This window comes from Lissotriton helveticus, chromosome 9 (genome assembly GCF_964261635.1).
Source record: "Lissotriton helveticus chromosome 9, aLisHel1.1, whole genome shotgun sequence".
In the NCBI taxonomy this organism is placed as follows: Eukaryota; Metazoa; Chordata; class Amphibia; order Caudata; family Salamandridae; genus Lissotriton; species Lissotriton helveticus.
Window position 1 is genome coordinate 642,339,126 of NC_136070.1, and position 22,813 is coordinate 642,361,938.

General features: G+C 49.1%; 1 protein-coding gene across 3 annotated transcripts in view; it reads right to left on the minus strand.

The window, feature by feature from the left end:
- The window catches only part of PCNX3 (pecanex 3), a 713,235-nt gene that overhangs the window by 55,719 nt on the left and 634,703 nt on the right, over window positions 1-22,813 (minus strand). For all 3 annotated transcript variants that reach the window (XM_078660716.1, XM_078660718.1, XM_078660717.1), the window contains exon 34: window positions 594-1,051. In XM_078660716.1, the coding sequence (XP_078516842.1) occupies window positions 594-1,051 (458 nt within the window). The remainder of the gene's footprint in view (window positions 1-593; window positions 1,052-22,813) is intronic.

Genomic DNA, 22,813 nt, shown 5'->3' on the forward strand with positions numbered 1-22,813 from the left:
TCTTTTTAACTTGTAAAGGGACTGAATGGGATATGGTTAGAAATATGCTAAGTGGCATAGAAGGTGGCCACTAATCTCAAATTCATTTTGTTAACCAGTGTTCTCGTCTCACCGTGATACACTTTCAAAAATCACAGAAGCTATGAAAAATTACATTCAGTGGGCATAACTGGACTCAGTTGCAAAGATGATCCCTTGTGCAAGAGTATGATTTTGGAAGAGTCCAAATACCAAAGTAAAAGACGAGTGAGATGACCATGTAGCAGTATATAACTTTGCTAAGTCGAGGAGAATGGGAGCGAACAGGAACCTATGTAATATGGCACAGTAACAGAACATTTTAAACTATAATCATCAATACTCATGGAGAAGAGGAAAAATGCCACCTGATATACCACTATACAAACTATCACTTAAGCAGAGTCATGTCAGCGACCACTGCGCGGGTAAAGCATCTGGGTTCATACCGCATTTGGCAGCCAATGTAGCAGCATAAGCATAGTTGTGTCTGAAAGCTACAAAGGCCAAATAAGTAATACACTTTGCCATCACAGCCTTTCTTTTAAGGATGAGTGGTCTGTGCTAGGTCTCACCTGCGCTTTGGAGTTGGCAGTGCACTTTGCAGGTGTCCCTGCGGTGGTGCTCACACTGCTACTAGACTGAGTGCCCGAATTGCCATCCCCATCGGGTGCTGCAGCAAGTCCGTTGAGTCCTTTACGACCAGCCAGGCTCCACTTCCCATAGAGGCCCTCATAGGTGAAGGTAGCTGAGGACCCTAGGCCAGAGCGATGCAACACTCTGCCTTGACTCGAGCCATCCAGCTGGCTTCCTGTTGAGAAGCGGTCCATCTGAGAAGCCATTGATACCAGCGAGCTGTTGAACGACACCTGGCTGCTGGACAACCTCTGCCCAAGGAGGCCTTGGATGGAGGACGTCCACTGCAGGGAGTGGCTTCCCTCTCGTCTACCTTCTGACTGTGCTAGGAGTGACAGTTGCAGGGGTTGCGGCCGGACCAGCCAGTTCTGACCCAATGGTAGATTCTGCTCGCTTCCTGCAGAAAAGCAATTAAATAATTAGCAAAGATAGAGGGAAGATCTAATAAGCATTAAAACTATGTCTGCAATTGAAATAATGGTATAAACCAGGATATCTTATGGTGCTATGCATGCCGTTTAGGCCTAGAAAGAGGAGCTTTAGAATAAGAAGCAATCTTTGAAGTGGCACATAAGCAGTCCGTCACAGCTGTCACAGATGCATCTAGCCTCAAGGTTAATATCTAATAGGACTAAAGGAAACTGAGGCCTATAGCAGTTTGAAAGCAGTCCCTGGAGAGAGTGCTCTTCCTGGGAAAAACCCCAGATGGAAGGAGACATGAGCAGCAACATTTAAGGTTGAATTGATCCAGTTAATGGACTACTACGATAAAGACAAATTCTTTAGGCGGATAGCCTAAAAGATTTGTACATCCTCTTTGGCAAAGGTTTTCTAAAGACAGCAAGAGATAAACATGGTTGATCTGAAACAAGAATCAGCCATAGTGCATGATTTACTAGCCGTAAGCATCTCCCCTTTGGCCCAAATCTGCTAATGAATAGAATGACATTAATGTGTACGTACAATGACATTGCTGAGGCTGTCCAGGAATACAGATCGTCAATTTGTAAGATCCCATTTTCAAATAATTGGCATATAATAAATGACATTCATTATGACAGAAGCACTCTAAAATCTTTGCTCTCCCAACACTACAACTTCGATCAAAACCATGCCACTACAGCCAGCTGGAGCTATGAAATATGCCATAAGTGATTGTAGGGTTGGTGCTGAGAAGGCAGGAACTGGGAGTCCTAGAATCACCCTGAAGCCAATACCATTTATTTTTTTCATTTTGCTTTACCTACTTCTTTAAACGCAATGGTACTAAGGGAAAGGCGGCCTATTTTTATCAGCCTGAAGGTATGTTTTCCCACTGACATTTTATCCCTCTGCTCAGCTTTTACTATCAAGTGACCAATAAGCAGCACACAGGGTGGCATTAAAGTCCAGGGAGAATGTTGGGGGAATGTTATTTAACAAAGTAATCCCACAGGGGAAGGTGGATACTGACGGGAAAGTGGGAATTCAAGGAAATGAGTTCTAATATTTGCTATCCCATTTGACTACTATGTGTGATTCCTGAAAATACTTTAACCCTCCATGCTTAAGTAGTAATTACTGCCAAAGCAGAGTGCTTGGACATGGGTTAGAAGTTACTCAACTCTTCGATAACACCTTTTTAAAAAAAAACCTTTATTTTCCATTTTAGAACAACTAAGTGGGTGAACACGTATGAAAGCAGCATTGAATCAGCATGAATTATCTCAGACGGTATATACAAGTGACACAAGAATTACCAACATCCATGACAATATATATGATCATGTACTTACAGTATGATTAGATACCAAGGAAGCACAAACTCTGCTGTATTATAATTCGGCTCAGCCCTCACTATACATGTCGCTGTTGCTAGCGTTTGATTCACTTTGCACATTTACATTCACCTCTGGGTTGAGTAGCGCCCTACATAATTTTCTACCGCTGCTAATATCCTCCAACTGTTCATCTTTTCTGCTCACTTTCATATGAATCTCCTCTGCCAGAGACCACTCACGTACATCTCTCAACCAGCTCTCTATTGTCGATGCGCGATTACTCATCCAGACTATGGTTATCCTTTGTCATGCCAATACCATGGTCAGCTGCAGCAATTTATATGCCATTTTTCACTTCTTAGGTCTTGGAAATTGGCCTAATAGACTATGAGTGGGGCTAGCCTCCACACGTATACCAATTTCCGCTCACACTTTCTCAACCACACGCACCCAATACAGATGCACCTCCGCACATTCCCATACTAATTGCAGAAAACTTTCTTGTACCCTGTTACATATAGGGCACTCGTGAGAGAGATTAGGGTCTATAAGATTTACTCTCACAGGGGTCACATACACCCACTGCAGAAAATGAATATGCTACTTACCAGTATGCATCTGTTCTTGGCATGTAGGGCTGCTAACATTCATATCTTAGCATTAGATCGCCGCCTAGTGTTGGGCTCGGATGATCGCACATTGTTGTCCTGGAAGAGTCTTCGAAGTATCCTGAGATAGGTGGCTCCTCCCCTGGACTACAGTGCGCATGGGCATCGGCTCCATCCCCAGATTGTTTTTCGCCATTGTGGCAGAAGATGGAGTGAAAAGTGTAAAGGATGTCCATGCTAATGAATAAATACAATAGTATATCTGCAGCTGCGACAGGCACCGGGGAGGAGGGCGGGCGATATGAATCTTAGCAGCCCTACATGCCAAGAACAGATGCATACTGGTAAGTAGCATATTCAGTTCGAGGCATGTGGGCTGCTAAATTCATATCTTAGCATAGAATACATAGCAGTCCCTCCATCAGCGGCGGTTGCCCGTGCCAGCTGCAGAAACCTGAAAAAGTGTTTTCAGAACAGCCTGTCCTACAGCAGCTTGCTGCTTGGAATGCACATCAACACAGTAGTGTTTTGTAAAGGTATGTGGTGTAACCCACGTGGCTGCTCTGCAAATATCCTCTAAAGGAATGTTCCCTAGGAAAGCCATGGATGCCCCCAGTTTGCGTGTGGAGTGCGCTCTGGGGGGTATTGTTAAAGTGCGCTTGGCTTTTTGATAACATATCTGGATGCACTTAACGATCCATCTGGCTATCCCTGCTTTGGAAATCGGGTTGCCTTTGTGTTGTGGTGCGAAGGCAACAAAGAGTTGTTTTGTTTTTCTAAAGGGTTGTGTTCTGTCTATGTAGTACATCAACGCCCTCCGTACATCTAAGGTATGGAGCATTCTTTCCGCCACCGTTTGCGGGTTTTGAAAGAATGCTGGTAAGTCAATAGTTTGGTTTAGATGAAACTGTGACACCACCTTCGGAAGGAATTTGGGGTTAGTGCGTAGCACTACCCTATTTGGATGAATTTGAATGAATGGCTCTTGGATTGTGAGCGCCTGCAGCTCACTGACACGCCTCAGAGACGTAATAGCTACAAGGAAAGCTACTTTCCACGTAAGGAACTGGAGTTCACACGAGTGCAGTGGCTCAAATGGTGGTCCCATCAGTCTGGTGAGAACGACATTGAGGTTCCACACCGGAGCTGGCGGTGTTCTTGGGGGAATGACTCGTTTCAGACCTTCAAGGAAGGCTTTAATGGCGGGCACTCTGAAGACAGAGAGGTGCTGCCTGTTCTGGAGATAAGCTGCTATAGCGGATAGATGTATCCGAATGGAAGTGTACGCTAGATTGCACTTGTAAAGATGCAACAGATAGCAGATGATGTTGGGGATAGATGCATCTAGCGGGTTGATGTCATTGGCTGTACAGTAAATGACAAAACGCTTCCACTTTGCAGCATAGCATGCTCTAGTAGTTGGTTTCCTCGCCTCCTTGATGATGTTCATGCATTCCGGAGGTAGGTTAAGGTATCCAAACTCTAGGACTTCAGGAGCCAGATCGCCAGGTTGAGCTGTTGCGGATCTGGATGCTGAATTTCTCCATGGTTCTGCGTCAAAAGACTGGGCGTGAGGCGCAGTCTTTGATGCGGCACCACTGAGAGTTCGAGGAACGTGGTGTACCAAGCCTGGCGCGCCCACGTTGGAGCAACTAGGATGAGAGTCATCTCGTGCTGCCTTAGCTTTCTTGCGACCAGCGGTATTAGAGGGGCTGGCGGAAAAGCGTACGCAAATTTGCCTGACCAGTTCATCCATATCGCATTCCCCTGCGACTGTGAGTGAGGGAACCTGGCGGCAAAGTGTTGGCATTTTGCGTTCTCTTTTGTGGCAAACAGGTCTATCTCCGGATGACCCCACTGCCGGAAGTACGGGTGGAGGACAGATGGGTGTAACTCCCACTCGTGCATTTGATGGCTGTACCTGCTGAGCAGATCCGCCATCTGATTGTCCTTTCCTGGGAGGTGTTCTGCCATGAGGAAAATGTTCCTCTGAATGGCCCACTTCCACATGCTCTGAGCCAGATGAGACAGCTGTGGCGAGTGGGTGCCTCCCTGCTTTTGAATGTAGTACATCGCGGTCATGTTGTCCGTCCGGACTAGCACGACTTTGTTGCACAGATGTACAATGAAGGACTTGAGCGCCATGAAGATTGCCATCAGTTCCAGATACTTGATGTGCATCTTCTGTTGCTGCGTCGTCCATAGTCCCTGCACTGTGTAAGTGAGCACATGAGCTCCCCATCCCTGGAGAGATGCGTCCGTTGTCAGGACAATCTGCGGCACAGGCTCTTGGAACAGTCGGCCCTTGCAAAGGTTGTGTGGAGTCCACCAATGCAGAGAGTCGTATGCCCGACTGGTAACCAACACTAGGTCTGTCAATTGCCCACGAGCCTGTGTCCACTGATTCGCTAAGCACTCCTGGAGCGGGCGCATGTGTAGCCGTGCGTGAGGGACTATGAAGATGCAGGAGGCCATCATGCCTATCAATTGCATGAACACTCTCGCTGGAAGCGAGTGCTGTGGCCTGAACTTTTGGATCAGAGCCTGCATGCTGTCTATCCTGACTTGGTTTGGCTGAGCCATGGCCGTCAGGGTGTTGATCGTTGCACCTAGGAACTGCCGGACATGTGCCGGCTGAAGATGCGATTTTGGGTAGTTCAGGGAGAAACCCAGATCGTGAAGAAGGTGAATTGTAGTCGACATGTCTGCGGCGCACTGTTGCTCTGACTTGGCTTGCACGAGCCAGTCGTCTAGGTAGGGGTAGACATGGATGTTCTGCCTCCTGAGGTGCGCCGCTACTGTCGCCAGACACTCGGTGAACACCCTCGGGGCTGTGGTGACTCCGAAGGGTAGGACCTTGAACTGATAATGCCTGCCTTGGATAGTGAATCTGAGGTATTTCCTGTGGGACGGGTGTAGTGGAATGTGGAAATAAGCATCCTTGAGATCTAAGGTTGCTAAGAAGTCTCCTTGGTTTAGCAAGGGAAGAATCTGTTGCAGTGTAAGCATATGGAAGTGTTCTGATAGTATGTACAGGTTGAGGGGACGTAGATCTAGAATGGGTCTGAGAGATCCGTCCTTCTTCGGAATAAGGAAGTACAGGGAATATACCCCTGTGCCTTCCTCTCCCACCGGCACGAGCTCGATTGCGCCTTTTTGCAGCATTACCACTACTTCCTGCTGCAATAAGTGCAAGTGCTCTGCGGACATAGGCCTTTGCCTTGGCGGGATGTTGGGTGGAGTGGATTTCAACTCTAGGCAATAACCATACTGGACTAGTTGTCGCACCCACCTGTCTGTGGTGATGTTTCTCCAGACGGGCAGGAACTGCTGCAGTCTCCCCCCGACAGGTGTTAAGTGGTCGGGGGGCAGTGACAGAGAGTCACTGTTTGCTTGGGGTAGAGGAGCGGGAGCTGTTGTTTCCTCTGCCGCGACCTCTGTTGCTGTTATTTCTGTAACCTCCCTTGTTCTGCTTTGTGAACGAGGATTGTGCCCCACCTTTAGAGAACTGGGATTGCTGACCCATCTGTCCTCTGGTGACTCCACGTGCACCTGAGCGACGAAAATTGCTGCCACGAAACTGTTGTGACTGCAGGGCCCCCATGGACTTAGCAGTTTCTGTGTCCTTCTTTATTTTCTCTAGGGTGGTGTCAACATCCGGACCAAACAGACTATCAGGATTGACTGGCTGATTAAGGATTGTTGTCTGAATATCCGGTTTAAACCCTGAGATGCGGAGCCACGCTTGTCGTCTCAGCATAACGCTAGTGTTGATAGCTCTAGCAGCTGTGTCCGCAGCGTCAAGTGCGCACTTGATGGCTGCGTTTGAGATTAGCTTTCCTTCCTCAATGAGCAGTTGTGTGGCTTCTTGGAACTGTGGAGGCAGGTGTTGTACAACCTGTTCTAGGGTGTCGTAGTGCGCCCTATCGTAACGCGCCAAGAGTGCCTGTGTATTGGCGATGCGCCAAAAGTTTGATGCCTGTGCAGCTACTCTTTTGCCCCCTGCCTCTAGCACTTTGGACTCCTTATCCGGGGGAGGAGCTTCACCCGTTGTCTGGGAGTTGGCACGTTTCCTGGCATTGGCGACCACAAGAGAGTCCAGTGGCAATTGTCCCCGGATGTATGCGGGGTCCGCAGGTGCAGGTCTGTACTTTTTTTCAATGCGAGGGTTGACCACTCTCGCTCTTGTAGGCTCCTTAAATATGTCCCCAGCATGCTTGAGGACTCCTTTAAGCATAGGCAGTGTCTTTACTGTCCTTTCAGAGACTGAAAAAGTGTCGAAAAGGAAGTCTTCCTCAACCGGGTCGGCATGCATGTCCACATCATGATTGGCTGCCGCCCTTTCGAGAAGTGCATGAAAACCTGCTGAATCCTCAGTCGGGGATGCACGTGCATTAAAAAGCTGCGGGTCCTGCCCCACACCCTGGGTGTTCTGGTCACCAGTGTCATCATATGAATCGGGATTTGCATCAGGTTCATTGATAGGGAAATTGTACTGCTCGTCTTCATCATACCCCTCACCCGCCGAGTGTTCTGGGGAGGGAGTAGGGCTCCGTCTCGGAGGAGGCTGGATTGGTTCCGTGAGGCCTGAGGCGTCAAGGGGCACCCTCTTCTTCTTTAGTGGAATGACATAGGAGTCCACTGGCTCCGAAGTGATTTTCCTCTTATAGAGGGTCAGTTTGCCTGTGTCAGCGTCTATGAAATGCTCTGAATCGTCCTCTGATTCGAGTATTCGACGTGGAAGCGGGCCAGTCGGTGAAGAAATCACCTGTTTCGGTGCCGATTTGGTTGAAAATGCTTTCGGCGCCTCCTTCGGCGGCAAAATAAAGAGAAGTTTCCCAGAAGGCTTCGCTTGAGTGTCCTTTTGCGGCTGCGGCGATGGTATCGGAGCCGACGGGGCAAAGGCCTTCTCCCTGATTCTTTGCAGTGATTCGGCTATGGGGGACGCCTCACTCACAGTTTGTTTCAGCGCTGACGAGGATGGTCTGATCTTTCCCTCGGATCCGACGTCCTTGTGGGCCTTGTGCGCTTTGGGCGCGGATCCTGTCTTTACCGCCTCCGTTTCCTGTGTTCGGGGCGCAGACTTCTTTCCGTGTGCCTGCGTAGCCTCCTTGGAGCCGACTTTTGCGGGCTTGGACGGCGTCGTAGCCGCTGACCCGTGCCGACCATCTTTTTTGGAGGACCCCTCCTCTGGCGTCGGTTTCGATTTTGCAGTATCGGAATCGACGGACTTCTTCGACTTTTGCGGACCGGAGGTCGACGGAGTCGATGGGGTAGCGGGCACCGTCGTTTTCACCGGCACGGCAGCCATCTTAGGGACACTCGAGTCCTTCAGTTTCGGTTTCGTTTTCGGGTCGGCCATTTTAGGTGTTGTCGATCCCGATGGTTTCGGTTTCGGTTTCGAAACAGTCTGCCCAGCAAGTAAGTCCGTGGCCGGGCCCGAAGGCGGGGCTGTGGCTTGCGGCAACGGGTCTTGGGTAAGGCCGACAGGCGATCCCGTGTCCCGGTCGGTATCCTCGTAACCTTCGGGGCAGAGCTCGTCCCCCGAGCTGTCTGCCGCGGCCCCATAAATCTCATCGTCGTCTCCTACCTCGTCGACGTATTCAAGGCCTTGACCCGCGACTCCGTCGTCGTCTCCCGGATCCGCCTCGACCTCCGTCTCGGGTGGGGAGATTTGGAGATGATGACCCTGGTCCTCTTCGTCCTGGTCGCCGAAGATGTTCTCCGGATCCGGGGCCGCTTGTTTAGCTTCCATGCGCACCGCGCGCCGAAGCTTGAGAGTCTTCTTTGAGCGGAACTGTGCACACAACTTGCACTTGCCGTCGTCGTGGTCAGGCGAAAGGCATTTGTTACACACTGGGTGTAGATCGATGTGTGGGTACTTGGACCCACAGAGCGGGCAGTACTTGAACGGGCTCCGCTCCATGTTCGAAAAGTTTTGCAGTCGTGTCGCGATGAGAAGGCCTCAAAGTTCTGGGAGCGAAGAAAACTCCGCTTATTCCGGCTCCAAGAGACTGAAGACTCGAGACCGTGCGCAGACAATACCGACGCAAGAAAATCGAGGCCTTTTGGCCGCTAAAAGTTAGTTTTACTTGGTTCCGACAGTAAGACGTCGAGACCACATCCGAACCCAATGGCGGAAAAAAACAATCTGGGGATGGAGCCGATGCCCATGCGCACTGTAGTCCAGGGGAGGAGCCACCTATCTCAGGATACTTCGAAGACTCTTCCAGGACAACAATGTGCGATCATCCGAGCCCAACACTAGGCGGCGATCTAATGCTAAGATATGAATTTAGCAGCCCACATGCCTCGAACTTGAAATGTATTAGTGTTAGACGGGCATTACAGGATACTGTGCATGTTAAGGAGCATGCCCCAGTCCAAGTCTTCTCCACCATGGGTGGCTGCCCAGTATAGAGATACCAACACGAGTTCAGTTGTCTGAAGGCTGCCATGGGTATACTGCACAACGAATTTTGTAGGATATAGAGACACCGAGGCACTACCACCATTTTGGCCACAGCTATCCTACCCATGAGGGGCAATGGCAGAGTGTTCCAAACGGCCACAGGCTTCAGAGATCAAGCGCCCTATTCATATTTAAGTGTAGTACTTGTGCATACCGGTGTGCCACCTATATGCCCAGATTACGGAAGTGACCTACCTCCCACTGTAACCCAAAACTCGGCAGGTTTTCAGGATTTTTTGCTACCAGCCTTGCCAATGGGAATATTAATGACTTATGCCTATTAAGGCATAAACCTGAACAGTCAGCAAACTGATCCAAGAGCCGTAGGAGTTTGGGGATCTCTGTGGGGGGAGACGTAATGTAAAACAGTGCATCGTCCGCATAAAGCAATACTAGATGGGTACCATTCCCTATCTGTATTCCCCCTTGCTTAAGATCCCGCCTGGCCCACAATGTGATGGGCTCAATGGCCAGGGCAAATAGGACGGCGAAAGGGGGCATCCCTGACGAGTGCTACGCTCCAGTGTCCATTTTGTCGATATACTTTGTCCAAGCCGAACCCTAACACTCGGTTCTGTATAAAGGATTTGGACCCATCTATGGAATTGCGGTCTGAACCCTGACGCCCTTAGCACCTCTTGAAGGTAGCCCTAATCCACCGCATCGAAAGCTTTTTCGAGATCAATGGAGATCAGAGCCATCTCCTCCGCATCAGCTTCGTCTCTTTCATAATGTGCACTAAGCGTTGAATATTCATGGACGTGCTGCGACCTGGTATAAACCCACACGGATCGTCGTGGGCGAGGTCGTTTATGTGTGAGCCCAGACGCTCTGCCAATACCTTGCATAGTATTTTGACATTGGTATTTATCACTGTGAGTGGCCGATACGTCGCAGGCTCCTGACCAGTTCTCCCCGGCTTCAGGCGCATACAAATTTCTACCTCGTGCATAGACAGGGGCAATATTCCCCTCTCAAAGGCCTTGCTAAACGTCTGCAGCAGAGGCTGCACCAGCTTTGCCGAATACACTTGATAAAATTCAATTGGGAATCCACCCCCCCCCGGGGCTTTAGCTTTAGGTATTTCAAATGATGCCTCTAGGACCTCCTCCGCCGTTCATTGCGCCTCTGGTTCCTTCCAAGCTTCCAAGGGGAGCCTCCTCAGCTGGAGGCCCTCCAGGATTGGAGTATAGTATTCCGTCTTAACTGCTGGGTCAGACGTGTACACTTTCTGCAGGTGCTGCCGAAATTGTTCCAATATTCCAGCTCTGAAGTACACCATGCCACCCGCCGCACTTATTATACACGCAATGGATGGGGGTGCTTGTTCCCTGCGTAAAATCCAGGCCAACAGGCAACCGGACTTGTCCCCTTCCGCATGTAGCCGCTGCCGATACCGGGTGAGAGTGTACTTGTCCAGTCTGTCCCAAGTGTCAGTAACCAGCTCACGCAGCGTGCGCTCCCACCTCTGGGAATCAGTCTGTTTGTGGGTGTCTGTTTGAAGTTCAGCTAGTGCATCTTCCCTGAATCGTAGCTTAAGCAGCAATTGCCTCCGCACTCAGTATGTTAGTGCCATTCCCACCCTGCGGACTACCGCCTTCATATCTTCCAATTCTGTACCTCTATTGCCCGTGGTGTTCCAGTTAAGGGACATGCACTCGGTAAGTGATTGGGAAAGCGATTCTCTGCCCTCCTGACCTTCTAGGAGATTGGATGGCATTCACCAGATAGAGTGTCCCTGCTCTTTGACATTCCACTGTACTACGCAGCACATCGGAGCATGGTCCGACAAGAATCGAGCCATATGGGTTATCTCAGCAGCCAGAAAGGCAGGCAATTCAGTCATTAAGATTTTGTCTAGCCTACTGGGCTTGTTGTGTGTAGGTGTAAAACATGTGAATAGCCTCTGTGTCGGGTATTGCGTCCGCCAGACATCCCGTAGCCCCAGATCCCTCATCACATTCTTTAATTGTCTAGTCATACACGGCTTAGTGCCCGCTCTGGGTGGGTGTCAGTCCAGGTCAGAATCTATGATAACATTAAAATCTCTCAACCATATGAGCGGGACATGCAGCTCTGCGGTACTTAGATCCTACAGTGCTGGGGAAAAGGCTGGCTCGTCCGTGTTCGGGCATAAGTATTCAGAATATCCATGTCTCAGCCATCCAATTTTCCTCTCAATGGCAAATAGCGACCCCACCCACATCGGCTTCCATGTATGGGAGTGTGAATGGGGTACCCAGAGGCAACTAGATCAGCGTGCCACTAGCGTATGTAGAATAGGAGGAATGGAATACCTGGGCCGCCTCCTTTTTGCTACCCTTGCAACCCCGGTGTCATCCAAATAAGTTTCTTGCAGACATGCAAACGTTATCGTATGTCTCTTAAGGAAGGAGAGGACTCTATGATGTTTAGTGCAGGTGCCTAGCCCCCTGGCATTCCAGGTATGAAACTTTACCTCCTGTGCCATATCTCTCTTGATTTTACTCCCCGCCTGTGCCACTGTAGTTACTGCTCAAGGGTCCCAACCACCCAACTTTTTTAATACAACCTGCAACGGTCCGTGAACAAGGACCCAAATCTACCCTCCCCCCTCCCACGAACAATACTTGGCAAACATCACAGTCGATACTGCCCAGGTCACGCTTGTGCCAGGACGTGCACAGCATCCCAATTAGACCAACAGGGGCAACACGTAACATTGCGTCCCCAGTCCACCCACCCATTACAGATCAGCAGCTGCTTTTCAATTCTGGGGTACTGCATATATGCGCAATCCCTTCACTGACATCCGTTGTGCTTCCCCCGAAATTCCACACATATCCAATCACTCCCGCAGTCGGGCTGTCTCGCACTTCATCACTCGTCCCCTAGCCTCCCCCTCTCCCCCTGTTCAGAAGCCACATGTATCCGAGTTTTGGGCACAGTGTCCATCGTCCGGCTCAAGACCTGCACCCCCGGCTCCAGTTCAGAAGGAGTGACCACTGGCTGAAAGTCCAGAGTTGCAGCAGCCTCAGTTGCATCCAGCTGCAGCGAGCCATCCTCCCCCACTGTGATCCTAATCTTTGTATGTTCAGCTGAGTCTTGTGTTCTTGACCGTTTAGTTTGTCGTTGAGGGCCTTTGCTTGATTGTGTTCCCCATCCACGCTTCTGCCGTCGTGGCTTCCGGGGTGGGAGACCGTGTACTTGGATTTCCAGCCACTCCCAGACTTCCTCCGGGAGTAGAAGAAGTGCACTCTGCCCCCGTTAGCACCATTAATTTGGTTGGGTACAGGAACATGTTCTGTAGCTGCAACTCCTGGAGCTTGCGCTTGACACCTAAATAGGATTTTCAGAGTTCCTGCACCTGCGTAGTCTGGATACACAGAGACTTTATTAATCTCATGCTGAAGGTTCTGGTGTTCCCTCGCTGCATGCAGTCTCGGTCGTTGCAGTCTCCGTCTCAGTAGTTGAGCACTTTAGCTATCATTGCACAGGGCTGCGCGCCTGGAGGTGGAGGTGGCACCAGGGCCCTATGAGTCCTCTCTATCATGAACAAAGCAGATAAGCCCTTAGGACTGAGTTGCGTTCGGATCCAATTTTCTAAAAATTGCTTGGCTCACCCATGTTCAGCTTTTTCGGATTCACAGAATGCAGATGTTACTGCGCCTGGCTCTCCCTTCTTAATCCTCTGCATGCCTCTCCAGCGCCTTCTTGGCCATTGTCATCTGTGCAACTTGCTGTTTGAGCGACTTGCAGCTCCTCTATATCTGCCTCAGCTGTCATTACTTTATCAGCCACTTTCCACAAGACCGCCCGTAGCAAGTGGACATCTATAGGGACGGTCTCTATGGGGTCCTGCAGTGCCTTCCTGGACCCCTGTACGGTGACCATGAGTTCCGCTCTGGTGGCCTCAGGATTCTCTTGTTCTGCTTCCAGGCCTGCTCCCCCAGTTTGTCTGGTCAGACACTGACGGGGGTGCCTCGGGGTGGTGTCCTTGGTAATTGTGGACCTGCTGCTTTCAATGACTTGTCTTTGACCATTTTGATCGCTGCTCAGGTGACCCAGTTTGTGTGAATTACTAGTCAGCGGGTGGTTCAGGCTATTTCCCACTCTATGTCCGGACAGTAATTTATTGCACCTCCAGGCCTAGGTTGAGCTCCTCTTGCGGTGCTTCTTCCATTGTCAATGCCCACAAGAAAGCAGGGGGCCCACCCTGTCTGCATTGTGGGCTCTTCCCCTACTAGGCACTCTGCCTCGGAGGGGTCAGCCTCGACTTAAGCCTGCCATACACCCTGATGCATGGAGTCCCTGCCGGATCACCTGTTCACTGGGCCCTGGTCAGTTTGAGGAGGGATCCGGTCCCCGCTCCGATCGCACCACAACATCCTAAATGTGCCTCTGCCTCCTTGCAATGCACTCGCGTTGTGCCGCCAGGTTGCCAGTCGTGTCTCCTGCAATGGCGTCCTAATGGCCCCTGTCGTTGTGACCATTAACGTGCACAGCTCACAGGCCCCAAATGCATTGCCCTCGTGACCAAAACAACGGGGGTCCTCTGGGTGGTGCGAGCATTGATAACACTCTGCACTGCTCCCTCTGCACGATAGACCCAGGGAGGCCTCCTCGCTGCTCTCTTGCTTCACTGTTGAGGAGGACCCGTAGCCATCCACCGGTTCAGGGCTTGGCTCTCAAGGCTCACTGAACCACAAGCTGCAGATTGTCAGGAGGTAAGAGGGTGGAAGAATGAGAGGGCTCAACCCCTCTGCGTGGCCCAAACCCCCATACCTTCTCAGTCGGGCGAATCCACAGACGGCGCCCACTGCAGGCTGCGCTCTCTCACATTCCCAAGCCGTTGCTCCTTAATACTTCGTAGGCGACGGCCTTTCACTGTTCATCTTATGTCCCAGGACAGCTCTGCCCCTGCAGGTCACTGCGTTTCGGCTACACTCAATTCCAGCTGGTGTAAACAGGATCTTACAGGATTTACAGACGAACGGACTGGGAGCTCGAGAGGCTCACGTCCCATCGGCCATGTTGCTTGGCCACTCCCCTTACTTCGATAACATCTTATCTGGTTCTTGTAGAGTTTATCAAGCTGCAGATTCCTTACAGTAGAATGTTCCCCAGGTGTCTGACTGGATCCTGAAATTTTTAAGCAGTACCTCTGCGTGCCAGTAGATTACTTTTTTCAGCTCTGCATTGGCAGCGTCCACACTGGAAGTGATGTGCACAGTGCCTATATAGGCGCCACCTAAGCACACTGAGATCAGTTTCTTTTTGTGACATTTTTGGGGCAGAAGCACAGAACCACGACAGATTGTGGATGGGCCAGTGTGCAGACACTAAGGACTTACAAGGGTTACCCTAAGTAGGGAAATCTGTTCACAGAGCAAGGAGGGTCAGTTAGGAATCTGCAGCTACGTAAAGTCTCTAACAGATAAGGTGTTACAGGTAAGCAAGTAACTTGTTCATCTGATTGAGACTTCTAGTTACAGATTCCTTAGAATAGATACCCAAGCAATACCTACCTGGATGTGGGTCTGAGAACATATTTAGATCAGGAAGTCCTGGAGGACCAAAAGTGTCCAGGCAGCAGTGCTCGGTAAACCTGTGTAAAGATGCCGACGTCGCAACCTGACAGATGTCCAGAACAGGAACTCTGCGAGCTAACTCAGTGGTCGCAGTCTTGGCTCTGGTGGAATTAGGACGCAAGCCTTCAAGAGTAGCTTCTTGGCCAGGGCACACCAGATTTTAATGTAGGGCACAATACATTTTGAGATCGAATTTTTCTGCATGACCTTTTCTTTCTCTGGCCAGATGAACCCAATGAACCCATGTGGTGGAGTCTCTCCTTCTTTATGAAGGGTTGAGACAGCGCAAAGAAATTTGGCAGTGTGATGATCTGTATAATCATGGGGATGGGGGAGGTAGAGTGAAGATCCTTTCAGTCTCCAAGGTTAACTCTTATAATCAGAAGGGGGAAAGGATCACTTGTCCTGCTTAAACTTTGGGTTCACAAGTCGAGGAACTGGTATCTCCCAACAAATATGACTCTCATACACGTGTATTCAAATGATCTCTCTTCAGTGGTATATACTGGGTACCCGCTTTTTTACACGTGCGTGCGTAATCATCGAGTCATTTTTTGTATTGTGCACCCTCCACCAGGAGGTTTTGCCTTAGGTTTAAGGCAGTAGTGATCGTGGATAGTGGGGGGGGTATAGTGGTGGTGTAGTTGTTAAAAATCCGGATAGCCAGACAGAGACAATTTTAATAAGTCTGGATTCGGACTATAAGTAAAAAGTTAGGTGCACTCTTTGAATTGATTAGGAATTCAAGTGCATATTGTATGTAGAGTTTAAAAAGAGGTCAACATGTTTCAGCCTTTGGTAGTCAGAGGATCTTAGGCTTTCGTCAGGACCAATGGGGGTGAATAAATAGTGAGAAAAAACGTTGTGAGAAGAAAAAAGGTAAATTGACCTGATTCTTCGTGATTCAAAGTTTCATTGTACCTTGTTATGTTTGAAGAAATACTTCCTCGGGGATTTAAGGCTGATCGAGAGAGGTCTTACTTAGTGCCTTCTTGCTCGGTCTTTGCCGCATGTGCTGGCTCTGCCTGTCATCTCCCGGTAGTTCCGGGAGATTACAGGCAGAGCCAGCACATGCGGCAAAGACCGAGCAAGAAGGCACTAAGTAAGACCTCTCTCGATCAGCCTTAAATCCCCGAGGAAGTATTTCTTCAAACATAACAAGGTACAATGAAACCTTGAATCACGAAGAATCAGGTCAATTTACCTTTTTTCTTCTCACAACGTTTTTTCTCACTATTTATTCACCCCCATTGGTCCTGACGAAAGCCTAAGATCCTCTGACTACCAAAGGCTGAAACATGTTGACCTCTTTTTAAACTCTACATACAATATGCACTTGAATTCCTAATCAATTCAAAGAGTGCACCTAACTTTTTACTTATAGTCCGAATCCAGACTTATTCAAATTGTCTCTGTCTGGCTATCCGGATTTTTAACAAGTACACCACCACTATACCCCCCCCACTATCCACGATCACTACTGCCTTAAACCTAAGGCAAAACCTCCTGGTGGAGGGTGCACAATACAAAAAATGACTCGATGATTACGCACGCACGTGTAAAAAAGCGGGTACCCAGTATATACCGCTGAAGAGAGATCATTTGAATACACGTGTATGAGAGTCATATTTGTTGGGAGATACCAGTTCCTCGACTTGTGAACCCAAAGTTTAAGCAGGACAAGTGATCCTTTCCCCCTTCTGATTATAAGAGTGTGATGATCTGGCCGACATGAAAGGGTGTTACTACATTCGGTAGGAAAAGAGGCATGTGTTCTCAGAACCAGTTCGTCTGGAAACAATTAAGTCTATGGAGGGTGCACAGAGAGTGCCTGCAGTTCGCTAACCCTCCTGGCCCATATGATGGCCATTAGAAAGGCAGTTTTGATAGGCAGAGATGAAGACAGCATTTATGCATAGGCTCTAAGGCCGAGCACATCAATAAAACCAAGACTCATTCAAGTCCAATTGGGGCATAAGGGTTTTTGAGGGAACATGTGTTGTAGTACTTTTAGAAAATGAGCCACAACAGGTGAAACTGGGAGGGCTGGTCTGGCAACCGCAAGAATGCGGATATAGTTGAAAAATACTCTTTAATTAAAAGAAAAGCCTTGCAAAGCGAACAAAAGAGCAAATATGACCACTTTGGACTATGGTGAAGAAAAGGGATCACATTTTTGTTAACACACCATGCCACAAATATGTTCCAACAGGAGGTGTATACTGTCTTGGTTGAGGGATGCCTGGCTGCCAAAATGATGTCACAAACTCCCACAGGGAGGTCAAAAACTGTCTACAGCGACTACTCAATCTCCGTGCATGAAAGCAAACTGTGCAAGACCCTGCCCTGTTGCTGCAACAGTAGATATTCTTAAAGGGGCAGTCTGATTGGAGAACCAATGCTCATACTCCGGGAGCTCAGGATACTATACTTTCCATGTCCAATCTGGGGAGAGAAAAATGGCTGGCCCGGTCGTTGCTGATCTTCTTGTGAACTCTGTACAGGAGTGGTCTTGACAGAAAGGCGGACAGCAGGCCTAAACTACAAATGAGACGAAATGTGCCTTTGAGCAAGATTCACCTTGGAAACTCCAGCGTCCAGCAGTGCTGACATTTAGTACTCTCGGCAGTGCTGAATAGATTGAACCAAGGTTCTCCCCAATCTCTGAAGAGACCTTGCATAACCTCAAGATTGAGACTCCATTCGTGATTCACTATGTATCGAGGGCTGAGTTTGTCCGCTTTGGCATTCAGAGAGCCTGCCAGATGTTGAACATCCAGGAATAGGCCAGACGTTCCAGCCATGTCCAAAGACGCAGTGTCTCTTGACACAGGGCCCACGACCCCATCCCGTCCTGTTATTTTTGCAATACCACATGGAGATTGTTTTGTCCATGAACACTTGAACTAGCCTCCCTTAGATCGAAGGAAGAAATGCTTTCAATGCCAGGCAAATTGCGCTCAACTCCAACAGGTTGATGGGGAGCCGAGATTCCGGCGGAAACCAGAGTCCACTTGATAGCCAGGGATGGACTTGATATTATTTGAGGTAACTACTTTATATACAGTTAATCTTATGCTTTGGTACTGGGATACTTTTGGACTTTTTTTCACAGCACACGTTTCTATTTCGGTGTGGCTCGAGTAGAGATTTATTCAACTCTATTTCCGTCTTTATTTTCGTCTTTCACACTTATTGTTTTGCACAGAGGGTGACTAAGTATTCTATGCGTCTCTCTGATTCGTTTGAATCTTTTTTTCTATTGGTGATGGTGGATTAAGAGTTGAGCATATGAGATAATTACCGATATTGTTTCTCAATTTTCTGGGTTGCAGCCCTGATAAAGTCAATTGATGCATGTATTAAGCATATGACGAAACACGTGTTGGCTGCGAAAGAATTTGTTTTGGAGAACAACTATTTACTGGCTGTGAAAGAACTTGTTTTCGAAAACTACTATTAAACTACTTTGGACAACTTAATCAAGTTGGATTTGTGGATTCCTATACTACAGTGGATCTACCATCTTTTGATATTCATTGATTACCAACTAGAGGAGAACTTTAAAGACATTACTTCTGCACTTACTGAATAATTATCTAATACATGAATATAGGTATTGAGTTTTGTATTGTTGTGGAGCTCAGGGAGTAACTAGTGACGTTCCACTTGATAGCCACCTCTCCCAGATGGCCGCCCCAACCCAGGAGTGATGCATCTGTCACCAGAGTCTATTTGGGCTGGAGAAGAGAGAGGGGTCTGCAGCGGACCCAATCGCGGTTCATCAGCCACCGCTGCAGGGTTTTTGCTGTCCTCTCCGAAAGCTGGACCAAGTTGGAGAGATTCACAAATAGCTGAGCCCACGGAGACTTCAGGTCCCACTTCAGAGCCCACTAATGCTAGTGGGCATGTGTTACCAGCAGGATGTAGGAGGCCACGAAGCCCGGCAGTCTCAGAGGTAGTCTTGCTGAAATTCAGGATAGAGCCTGAAACATCAGAATCATAGCCTGAATATCCTTGACTTGCTGCTCCAGAGGATAGGCCCGAAACTGCAGGGTGTCCAGAATGGCTCCAATGAAAGGGAGTGTCCGGAGGAGTCAGGTGTGACTTTGGCACATTGAGACTGAACCCCAGCGTGTGAAGAAGGGTCACTGTACTCTGGAGGCAGGAGATGACTGCCTGGGGCGTGCCTGCCTTCAACAGCCAGTTGTTGAGATGGGGGAAGACTGGACCCCCTAACCTCTGAAAATGTGCTGCAACCACTGCATTTATCTTGTTGAATTCCCCCAAAAATGGCAAGGCCACAAGGAAGCACCACAAACTGGCCTACTGTGAACCACACGTGATGCCCATGTGCAGGTAGGATGGGTATGTGAAACTAGGTGCCCTGTAAGTCCAGAGCTACCACAGAGTCTCCAGGGTCCTGCGACGACAGGACCTGGGCCAACATGAGCATCTTGAATTTCTCCTTCTTCAAGAAGAAGTTGAGGGCGCAAGTCTGAAATAGGATAGAGGCCTCCTTCCTTTTTGGGCACCAGAAAGTAGCAGAATAGCAACCACTACCTACTTCTTATGACTGCACCCTTTCAATGGCACCTATGGCCAAAAGAGCCTGCACTTCTTAACAAAACAGGTAGAGGTAATACTCCATCAGCCAGTCTGAGTATGGTGGCATGTGTGGCGGGGTTTCCAAGAAAGCGATGGAGTAACCCAGCTGAAAATTTAAAGTACCCACTTGTCTGAGGGTATGGACTGCCAGGTAATGTTGGATCTTGCCGTGAACCGGTTGCCTGTGCTGGTGAGGGGGCAAAGTAAACTGGTTTTGAGGCTGCAGCTGGCAGGGTTTGGCAGACTGGGTAGAACTCTGGGTGTGTCCCCATGGGGCTTGTGGGAGCCTCGGCCAGCAAAGGACTGAGGAGCCTGTTGGCCTTGGTGGCTGTGCGGAAACTGAAGAAGCTGGTAGCCCCTTCCATAGCCACGGAAGGTTTGAAAGGCAGAATGGATTTGCCATGGAGACATCCAGTGATCGGACAGTGGCCCTACTGTCCTCAATGCACTGAATCTGCCCTATTGCTGCAATGGCGGGTGCAATAGATGGGGTCTATATGGGATGCCTGGAGATCCGTATGAAAGGTGCAGCCCCTGGATAGGGGTTGTCCCCCCCCCCACATTGTTTTGTTATTTTATGCTGTGCACTGGGGGACAACCCCTATCCAGGGGCTGCACCTTTCATACAGTTTACAACGCTGGTTGGTACAGACAGCGAAGACCCAGTTGCATGCTACACCTGGCAATTTGAATACAGCAGACTATTGGTTGTGCGTGTCCCACCCCATTGATGCCTGGAGATCCCCCAAAAAGCCAGTAGATTTCAGCCAGGTGTGGCGTCTGACCGGCAACGAACATGCAGGTGCTCTGTCGGTCGTATCCAGTCCTCAGCGAATGGTGAACTCTGCAGCTTTCTTACCATCAGCAATAGTCTGGGTCAGGTTGGCCCGGACCTCCTTTGAGACGATGGACAGCACTAGCTCAAATGAATCCCAAACTGTGTTGATATAACAGGCAAGAGGTACACAGTTTTCACTGACCGCAGTGCGAGTCTGGCAGGAGAGAACATTGTCTTGTCAAAGGTATCCAGCCGCTTGGATTCCCTTTCTGGTGGTGTGGTAAAGAATGCACCAGGGTAGACTTTGGAGGTAGAGGCCTGGACAACCATGCTCTCTGGGGTGGGTTGCTGGGTGAGGAAAGCTGGGTCTCCAGGAGTGTGGTGGTGACGGGCACAGGAGCCCCTGTGTAGGGCTTGGCCCAGGTCCATAGCAGGACATCTATAGGGCTTCATTAAAAGGGAGTAGAGTTTCTGGGGGGAGGGGGGACTCCTGGCAGAAGCAGCTCAGTCAAGACGTTCTTAACAGCCATTGAGGGCAACGTAAGGTCCAGGATCTCAGCTGTAATCCTCACCACGATGGCAAAGGAAGCCCCTTCTCCTATAGCCACACTAGAAGGAGAAGCTATGTCAGTGTTTGGGGAGGCTTCCAAACCACTTCCAGGGCCTCATACCAGTTATCTTTGGGCTCTTCCAAGGGTTATAGTAGCAATAAGAATCTTCAGATCCTCCTCAATCAAACTCCTCACAGTGCCTGTAGGAAAAAATAAGACCCTGGCCCAAACTCAGAAGGTCGTGTCTCGGCTGGCACTATAGCAGACGTTGGGTATGATGATTGGGTCGACACCACTGTAAGGCATCAGCAGTACTAGGAATGACGTCAGTGGAACGGGCTCTGGGTAAGGTTGTGGTCTCACCAGTGGAGCTGGTCTAGATCCAGGGGGCCCAACTGGTGCAAAGGTAGACCCTGCCGGCAGAAATCCAGTGGGGGTACCGCCGAATCCTAGGGGCCAGAGGGCGCTCCACAGAGGTCAGGCCGCCCACATTTGAGGTGCATGGCCGCATTAAACTCTTAGTTGGTGGGGGTCACTCCAGCTCTGGGAAATTCGGGAAGCGCAAAGCGGAACCAGACACAGGCCCCATGGCTGAGGCTTGGGAGCAGAGCCTAAAGTGGTAACATTGTTCCTGCACCTTGTTTGATGACTTGGACCAGCACGGCAGAATCGAAAAGGGATTCAATTTTCTCGACTTTTTGTGAGACTACCCAACAACTTCAAGCACAATGAGGAGAGCCGAGAACAGCTCTGTAAACAGGCCCTGGACCTTCCACGTGACTGGGAGTGTTAGGGAGTCGACTGGCAACGGATGACCATGGGCTTCATAGTGCCTCCCGCAGTGCCTTGGGATTAATGATGCAACAGTCTTAACAGGCCTTGGAGTCGTGGTCCGGCTCCAGAGGCAAACCAGTTGAGGGTCTGTCACAAACATCTGTTTGAGACAGGAAACAGAGGGTTTAAACCTAGAGTCTAGGTCTAAGGACCTGCTTATGGCTACTGGAACATAATTGGCCCAAATAGTGCCTTGTGAATCTCCATGAGCCATGACTGAAACATCATCAATATTCTTATTTCCATGGGGATGATCATCTCTGTTGCAAAGTGACCCCGTTTTTATGGCCACCCACGTTTTTCATATTTTTTGTACACACATCCTAATAATGTTGAACTCTAACACTGGGACTCGGTCGTCCTGTGTCCATTGTGTGTGCTTGGACCACTAAAACATGTTGACAACTGGCTTAAACCCTCATTGGCACATGTAACTTTCATGTAAGACCATAGTATATGGGGCAGAAATATACCCATGGATTGGGACGTTAAATGCCACTTGTGGGCTGCAGCACCTACTATGCCATCCACTACAGTGGCAGGGAAAGCATGGCTTCAGACCTAACCTTTATAGCCTGACATCAGGAGATTCAATACTGCTGCACGGACTTGTCAAAAACCTCCCTTTTGACAGGTTAGAAAACCTGATTTTCAATACTAAAATGACCTGTAAGCTCACCTTGCTTCCCAAAAAGTGGGTGCATAATATTTAAGAGTGGGATATGTGTATGGCATATTCCTCTAGTGACTTGGCCCAAAACGACAATGTCACTAGTCCGGCTGTAACTGGCACATAGGAAACGTCAAGGTACTGGTTATATATTTGAATCTTTAACCTTCGTCTTGTACCAGCTGCATTCAAATAATAATTTTTATATTTGGTAAATATCCAATTTAAGGCTGAAGTTTTATTTCTATTAAATATCTTACTTTTGTAAAGTTATATTTACCCTGCCTGAAGCTGTGGAGGCTAATTTA